Below are 9,045 nucleotides of genomic sequence, written 5' to 3' on the forward strand. Positions count from 1 at the left end.
AATTATTGGGATGGTAGTTTTCTTTTCCAAACTGCCCTCCTCCCTATATTATATAATTCATAGTTTATTTTAAAATATACCTATTGTTTGTTTGTAGGCACAGCTAATATAGTTTGGACAAAAATAAACAATATTAATTGTACATAATGTGAAAAATGTGAAAAAGAAAGGAATGGGGAAGACGGGAGAAGAGAAGAAAACTTTTGTCAGGCAAGTTATTTTCTATTTTATTTTTTTATTATTATTCTATTCTATTCTATTCTATTCTATTCTATTCTATTCTAGTCTGTTCTGTTCTGTTCTGTTCTGTTCTGTTCTGTTCTAGGTTTACATTTACATACTTCCACAAGTTGCTAGTTTAAAACTGAAACAATGCAGCATAATTCAATACAATCAATTTAATAAAATACAATACAACATTTTATATGTTTAAATTAACACCAATTATTTTAAAGGATGTTATAGTATATTTTTAGGGATGCGGTGGCTCAGTGGGTTAGGACGCTGAGCTTGTCGATCAGATGGTCGGCAGTTTGGCGGGTCAAATCCCGAGTGCCACGTAACAAAGTGAGCGCCTGTTACTCATTTCAGCTTCAACCAACCTAGCAGTTTGAAAGCACATAAAAATGCAAGTAGAAAAATAGGGACCACTACGGTGGGAAGGTAACAGCATTCCATGTGCCTTTGGCGTCTAGTCATGCCGGCCACATTACCACGGAGACGTCCTCAGACAAGTGCTGGTTCTTCGGCTTTGAAACGGAGATCAGCACCGGCCCTTAGAGTCGGAAACGACTAGCACACATGTGCAGGGGAACCTTTACCTTTACCTTATAGTATATTTAGGATAGGGGGGAAAGGGCAGAAAGAACAGAAGATTTTAAAACAGTGTATGATTTTTGACAAATCACAATGGTAGCTCTAGCAAGTTGATTGTTTATTTGTTTGGGTTTTTTCCCCTTAAGCATTAAAATCAGTTTGGACAATCATTTGACAAAGAAGAAGAATGCTATCCCACTAGGGTTTTTTTGTTTTTTTGTTTTGTTTCAGTAGCTGAGTTTTAACTTTCGATAGAAAACAAAGCAAGGATCTCAGAAAATATTCAAAAATGGTTTATCAAGTTCTTTGATAATATTTGTTAGTCATTTTTCCTGTTATTGTATTAAAAATGAACAATTAATATTTATCCTAAAGAATGTGTACCAGATTTTTCTCATTCATCTCCACTATGAAATTCAACCTATGTATTAGTTTTATTCAACCTGCAAAAAGAAACTATTTTTTCAGTACTAAAATAATTACAAAAAATATTCTTAAATAAATAAATGTTATTATGTTTAAATGGCTGACTTGACTGAAGTAACATTTCACCAGATCATATATACAATATTACATTCTTTATGCTTTTTAAAAGTGAGTAATCTATTGAAATACATATATACAATGAAAAGGAAATAATTTCTCCTAAAACTTGTTTGATTGTTAAATATATTTTTATTCAACATTAAACTTCAAAAATTGTTTTAAAAGGTCAGACCACCAGAAAGATAAAGTGATGCAGCTCCAGTCATAACAAATACTCCCAGAATTGGGAGTAAAGCCACTGAAATTCTAAGAATTCTCTGAATACTGCAGTATCCAGAGGAAGAGATGAAATGCATAACAAATGGAACATTGGTTACCCTTCATCTTAAACAATAGAATAATTGTCTGCACTGCATACTGGGAGTTACTTCTGCCATTCGCTTCAATCAGTAAATAATGTGTCAAATCAGTGAATTAAGAAGGGAATCTTCATATATTTTATTTGGCTTTATATTCCTTGAAAATTGTAGCATATTCCCAAGTGTCCTGCTAGATTCAGATGTGTAGGAGAATATCTCCAATTTCAAGGCATGTGGGCTAGACTATGGTTTTGATCAGCAATTGTAGGTAGAATGCAAACATTATCTTTCATAACCTTTAATAAATAGAGAAAGAAGTGACATCTTTCTCATCGACCATGAGTTTTTAGCATTCTAAGCTCTGCCATTATAATGAAAATGAGTTTGCAATACTGTAAATAGAGCAGAAAATGTAGATATTTTTCAAGTATTTTAAAAGTTTTTCCACCAAAACACTTTTTCCCCATTACATAAATTAACACAAATCATTAAAATATAACATACAATCCAAAGTATTGATGTAAAACCAAAACTATATTGATCTTGGCTTAATATATATATATATAACAATTGTATTTCCATAGCTGAGGAAAAAATTACAGAAATCTGATAGTACTGCTTTTTTATGCACATTGTTTAAAGATGACCCATCATTGAAGAATTGGTGCAATCATGAATTTTCTAGAAATTGAGCAAGTAATGTCCTGCAAGACAAAATATTAGTGATAGTGATCATCTGTCAGATCATAAATTCAAAAACTACAAAGGTACTGAAAGGCAATGTGTCATTGTAGATTTCATGGTTAAAGGCAAACGAATAGTAAACCAATAGAGTAAAATAGAAAGCCATACTTTTGAATATGTTGAGATTGATTGATTGATTGATTGATTACAAGTGGATTAATGCCACTTTAATAACAATAATGACAAAGAGGAGAAGCAGCAGCTAACTTAGAAAAGTAGTATGTTGCTAATGACAATGTATTGCAGACATCTATCATACTGAAGAAGAAATTGTAGATAGAATGAGAAATGAGTGTAAGTTTGTAATAAAATATTTGAGTTATATCCTGGATCCTCCAATGGTGTCAGGTTTTTCTTTTGCCTGTAGTTTTCTTATATTGAAAGAGGAACTAGTCTTGTAATTGTGAGAATTTATTGTATTTCTCCTTTCTCCCTCTTTATAGAGAATGCCATGTCAGCACAATGGAAACTGTTGAAATTATGATAGTTTCCAATATAAAAAAATGATTTTAGGACAGGAAAAAGATTTCCACAATCCAACTGACTGAATACATTTGGAAACAATAATAACATATCATGATCTAATGATAGTATCTGATAAATTATATTCAGTGGGGAAAGACCTCATTAAATATGCAAGCTCCTGTGTTTATTAGCTGATTACCTTCAATAAGAAAATAGAACCATATCTGAGTGATCCTGAAGTAGCAGAGAGACCAATACTTTTTGCTAGCAGCTATTCAGGACTTCTGGGGAACTGAGAAAAAACAGATTGGAATTATATTTACAGTATTATGAGAAAATCTGTCTGTCTATATATCTATAGCTAGCTAGCTTTATATTTTCCACAGTATACTTTTCTCTTTTTTTGTTTCTTCTACTTCACTGTTCCCTCAACATCTGAAGTGGTAAAATAGTAAGTAAAGAAGATTTTTTTTGACTATTTTTTTACTATTGCTAAAGAAACTTATATACAACATGTATCTTATGACAATGAAAAACTGCTGGCATGAGTCTAACTCTGCACATTATATTGCAAAGATATAGTGCTATAAGTTTACCACATCTTGTATTTATTAGTCCTTTGTGGATTAAATAATTCTTTTTGAGTACATTATTGCTGCAAAAAAGTGTTACATAAAGTAGCAGTTTAATCCTTCATATTTCTAGAATGATCAGAAATTTAAATGAAAAATCTTGTAAGACTTTTCAAAAACTGCTGTATATATGTCTGAAATCTCTTTGTCTCTCTCTCTTGAATGTTTTTCTTTATGCAGTTTGGTGGACAATAATAATTGGGAGTATGACAAGTTCCTTACTTTGGAATTTTCCCCTCCTTCCCTCAAATATCTGTTTTGTTTTTCAAAAGACCCTCTCCCATGTAATCAATTGAATCACTTGCTTTTTTCCAGTCAGCTCTTTTATCAGTTTTATTGACTTGGCTTATTGGCTTCAGAAGAGACTTTCTCATGTAAAAGTTTCTCCACATGAAAGACTATAGAATAACAGCTTTGTGTTATGCATCAGGGTCAAAAAAGCTTTGTTAAATTCTTAAGATTTTCTTTCTATCCTCCTAGAGATGGAGGAGGAAATGCTGGGTAGAAAGACTAAATAATCTCCAAATAGCTAAACCAGAGAAATTATAGAAATTTAGCCTTTCACAATTATTTTTCACTGAGGAATCCTTGGAAGGATTAAAGAATCTCACATCTTGTTTATAATAATTCCTTTTTAAATGCTGTAAATAGGTTTTACATGCTGTAAGAAAGTTATGTGGAAAAGGAAGTGAACAAATAATACACAGAGAAAAGATTCTTCTTGTGAATCAGTCCCCCCCGTCCATTATTAATGACAGTATAAAGTTCTATGAACTTAACTTTCACAACCAGAACTATGTAGCAGATAAATAATTGTCTTACTTCCCCTCCTTTCCACCCCACCATACACTACTGCTAACTTTTCTCTAAGTAGTCCCAAAGGTGCTTTTTCAAAAGGCAACTAGACTTTCTTGTTTTTCTATGAAGACATTTCACTTCTCATCCATTCAGCTCTGGTCTTTTGCATTCTTTCAGAGAATCCTTGAGGCCACTTGAAGATTATCTGTGTCCTCAAGGTCACATGAGTGGTGCAAATGAATGTGTACCTACAAGTGTCCTCATGGACTCTCTAAAAGAATGCAGATGATCAGTTGTCTAACAAGGAATATAAATCCTTCCATTCCCCCCCTCCCCAAACAATCCAGTCAGAGCTAAAAAAGCTTCCTGGATGAGAAGTGAAACATCTTCAAAAAAAAAAAAAAAACCCAAGAAAGTCCAGTTGTCTCTTGAAAACCATGACCTGGATAACTGAGAATGCCTAAGTAAGACAATACTGTATAGTTAAAACAGTAAACCAGTATGTAACTTTAATTGTTCTTCCATTGTGAAATTAATTATTTCCCTGCTTGTGATAGTAACATTTCCACTTTATAGCAAGTGTGCCCATTTTAAAATTTAAGTATGTACACAGCTATGTCTCATGTTTCTTTCCATTAATCAAGAACCAATCTGGTGATTTCCCATGGCTTCTGGAATGTTAATTTTTTATGTTTTGGATTCTCTTTTATCTGAGAAAGTGGCTTGATCCCACTTTTTATTTTTTTTTTCTTGTTCTACCTCTCAGTGATCTTCAATCTGGAATGGGTTTCTTCAACAGCTAAAATTATTTAGTTTGCTAAGAATTTTTCTTCTTCTTTGTCCCTCCAATTTCAGATAGCTATTACATTCACATCAATTTCTATCCTACTCTCTAAGAGAGATTCTCTTTCTTTATGTAAACCCTATCTTTCTCACAGCTCTTTCCCACTCTGAGGTTTTTAACTACAAGTTAAATAAAAGGACATCAGGTAGAATAAAATAGGACAGTGTTCTTAAAATTTGTTTTTATTAGAGTAGTTAGACAATTTACTTTTGCCATTTTAAGAGATAAAATGGACCCTTTTCATTTTGAATCAGGAAAAAAAAGCTACTATGAAAAACTAGAGCTGACAGGATTGGATAGCAAGTTAAGTCACTCTATTGGACACCTCATCTATATTTGTGTTTCATGCTGATGATGGGAGGACTGGATGATAAATGACTTCAATTACAGAAACATTTTAATGGTTTATTGTAGTTAAATTCTGCCTTCTGAAATTTTATCAGACTTAACAATATGAATGCTAAGAAAATAAATATATGAAATTATGATCCCCATTCTTGTCTATTCTTCAGTTTTCAAAGATCAATATGAACTGAATACATTTGCACAAAACTTTCCAGCAATGGAAATCATCTCTACATATTACACTGTACACCGCCCTGAGTCCTTCGGGAGAAGGGCGGTATAGAAATATTAATAAATTAAATTAAATTAAATATTAATTATCTGCAAATATTTTTTTTTCCTCCCACAGATAATTATACACTTTAAATTTCCACACAGCATGCCAAATCTTACCAGCCCTACTGGATTCTTGCTCCTGGAGGTTTCTGAAGTCTATCAATTTCAGGTTTTTCATGGTTCCCTGTTCCTAATAATATACATAGTGTCCCTTGCTGGCAATCTTTTCATTGTTATTGTAGTCATCACGAATCATCATTTGCATTCTCCAATGTATTTCTTCTTAATGAATTTGGCTCTGATGGATATTGGTTCCATTTCAGTCATTGTACCTAAATCTCTAACTAATTTACTCATGAATAGCAGGTTTATTTCTTATTCTGAATGCATTGCTCAAGTTTTTTTCTTTCTGTTTTTTGAAGCCTCTGAATACTTCCTTTTAACAGTAATGGCTTATGATCGCTATGTTGCAATTTGTAATCCTCTGAAATATGAGACAATTATGAACAAAGAAGCCTGTATTCAGATGACAGCTGTTGTGTGGACTGTTAGTCTGCTTTATGCAGTGTTGCACACAAGTGGCACTTTTTCAATAAGGTTTTGTTCCAATAAGATTGATCAATTTTTCTGTGAAATTCCGAAATTGCTTAAAATCTCTTGCTCTGATTCATATCTAGTTGAAGTTGGATTACTTGCCTTTTGTGGTATGATAATATTTGGATGTTTTATTTTTGTTGTTGCAACATATGTGTGGATTTTGGCCGCAGTGCTCAAAATTCCTTCTGTACATGGACAGAAAAAGGCCATTCACACTTGCCTCCCTCATCTCATTGTTTTCTCTTTGATGTTGTTCACTGGACTCTTTGTTTATATAAGACCACCCAATAATATTTCATCTGATCTTGAATTATTTTTTGTGGTGATATATGCAATCCTTCCTCCTGTCCTAAATCCATTTATTTACAGCATGAGAAATAAAGAGTTTCAAAATGCCTTTTGGAATTTATACAAAGGTTGGTAGTTTCAGATACAACTTGCAGATTTGTTCTTAATGGTTTAGGAAAATGATTTCCTTGTTTTATCAGAATATTCTACCCAACCTTGTGTATGTGATTATCTTTTTGTTATAAATAATAAAATGTATTATACTGAATTTTCAATTTCTAGCTCCTGTAACATTAGTCATATTCTGATTTTTTTCTATGCTGTTTGCATGTATGTTCCCTGAATGAAAAAAAAAATGTCAGCTGTTTATTTCTACACAGAAAATGTAAAAAATGCTTTGATCCCGAAGGAAGATCAGGATGTCACTCAAGCAAGAAATTATAGACCAATATCACTTTTGAATATGGACTACAAGATATTTGCTAAGGTCTTAGCTAATAGATTAATGAGGGTACTGCAACAGATAATTCATGGTGACCAAACTGGGTTTATTAGTGGTAGACAAATGAAAAATAATGTGAGGCATATAGTTGATTTGTTGGAATTTTTGGAAAGGAACAACCAGATCCCTGCAGCGCTGATCTTTTTGGACGCTGAAAAAGCCTTTGACCAACTGGATTGGCAATTCTTGATGAAAGTATTAGATAAAATGAACTTTGTGGATAAATTTTTACAGCCAATTAGGGCATTATATCAAAAGCAAACAGCCCGTATAATTGTAAATAATAGTTTGACTGAAGTATGTAATATTGAAAAGGGCACAAGGCAAGGGTGTCCGTTATCACCTCTATTATTTGTTTTAACATTGGAGATATTATTGATTAAAATACGGAATTCGGAAAAAAATTAAGGGAATTCAAATAAGAGATCAGGATTATAGATTGAGGGTGTTTGCAGATGATCTGGTTGTTACGGTGACCCAGCCAGAAAACTCTGTTGTGGACCTGATGGAGATAATAATGCAATATGGGAAAGTTTCTGGATTTAAGGTTAATGTACAAAAAACTAAAATATTGGCTAAAAACATGACAGTATTACAAAAGGCTGTCTTAGAAGGGTTAACTGGATTTGAAATTGTTAAAAGGGTTAAATATTTGGGGGTTTATTTGTCACCCTCAAATGCAAAGTTATATAAAAATAATTATGAAAAGCTATGGGGTAAAGTTCAAAAAGAATTGGACAGCTGGAAAAAGTTACAATTGTCATTACTGGGAAGAATCGCAGCAGTGAAAATGAATGTTTTGCCGAAATTTCTGTTCTTATTTCAAATGATACCCATTCTTAAAAAGGACTCAAACTTGGAGGAATGGCAAAAGAGTATCAATACATTTGTATGGGCAGAGAAAAGGCCACGAGTTAAATTTAAGATTATGCAGGATACGCATGAAAGAGGTGGTCTTAAAATGCCCAACTTTAAACTATACTATGAAGCTGCTGCTTTGTCAGCGATAAGTGATTGGATTAATTTAACACAAGGGAGATTATTAAATCTTGAAGGCCACGACTTGTTATTTGGTTGGCATGCATATTTGTTGTATGATAAGAAGGTAGATAATGTGTTTAAGGTGCACATTTTAAGACATGCTTTGTTGCGAGTTTGGAAAAAGTATAGACATAAGTTAAAATACAAAATACCTTTATGGGAAATACCAAAACACGCAATAGAAAACATAAATGTTGGGTTTAAACATGATGTGATTACATATAAGGAAATCTTAAGCCTAAAAAGGAATGTATGGTGTTTAAAGCCGTATAACTTTTTAAGAGAAGAGAAGATTGTTCAAACCTGGTTTCAATATGGGCAACTACAGGCCAGGTGGAAAGAAGATCAGAAAATTGGTTTTTCAATGACTGATGAAAATCTGGTAAAGCAAATTAGAAATCAGGGTCCAGCACATATCAAACGGATAGATCTTGCATTGATAGAAATTGACTCAGAAACAGAACTTGTTAAAGATTGCATGATAAAATGGGCTCAGAATATTCAAGAAGTTATTACAATGGATACTTGGGAAAAGATCTGGGTGAGAAACGTAAAATTTACGCAAGCTCAAAATTTAAGAGAGAACTTTTATAAAATGTTTTATAGGTGGCATTTAGATCCTAAAAAGCTTGCAAGTATGTATCCGAATTATCAGCCTAAATGTTGGAGGAGTGGTGGCGAAGATGCAACGTACTTTCACATATGGTGGACCTGTAAAAAGGTTAAAGCATTTTGGATTAAAATCTGGTGGAATATGCAGAAGATATTTAAGAAAAGGATAAAGTTTTGTCCGCAATTGTTTTTACTGGGTATAATTACTGATACTACTGTTGTGGACACTAAGTTGATGTT

At 32.8% G+C, this 9,045-nt stretch overlaps 1 protein-coding gene across 1 annotated transcript; it reads left to right on the forward strand.

The window, feature by feature from the left end:
• Positions 1 to 5,988: 5,988 nt before the first annotated feature.
• On the forward strand, positions 5,989 to 6,786 carry LOC310649181 (olfactory receptor 14A16-like; the record flags this gene model as incomplete). Its single annotated transcript, XM_083377487.1, has 1 exon — positions 5,989 to 6,786. The coding sequence occupies exon 1, from the start codon at positions 6,037 to 6,039 to the stop codon at positions 6,784 to 6,786; it is 750 nt and encodes a 249-aa protein (XP_083233613.1). The 5' UTR covers positions 5,989 to 6,036.
• Between the last annotated feature and the right edge of the window lie 2,259 nt (positions 6,787 to 9,045).

This window comes from Vipera ursinii (assembly GCF_947247035.1).
Source record: "Vipera ursinii genome assembly, chromosome: Z".
Classification (NCBI taxonomy): domain Eukaryota; kingdom Metazoa; phylum Chordata; class Lepidosauria; order Squamata; family Viperidae; genus Vipera; species Vipera ursinii.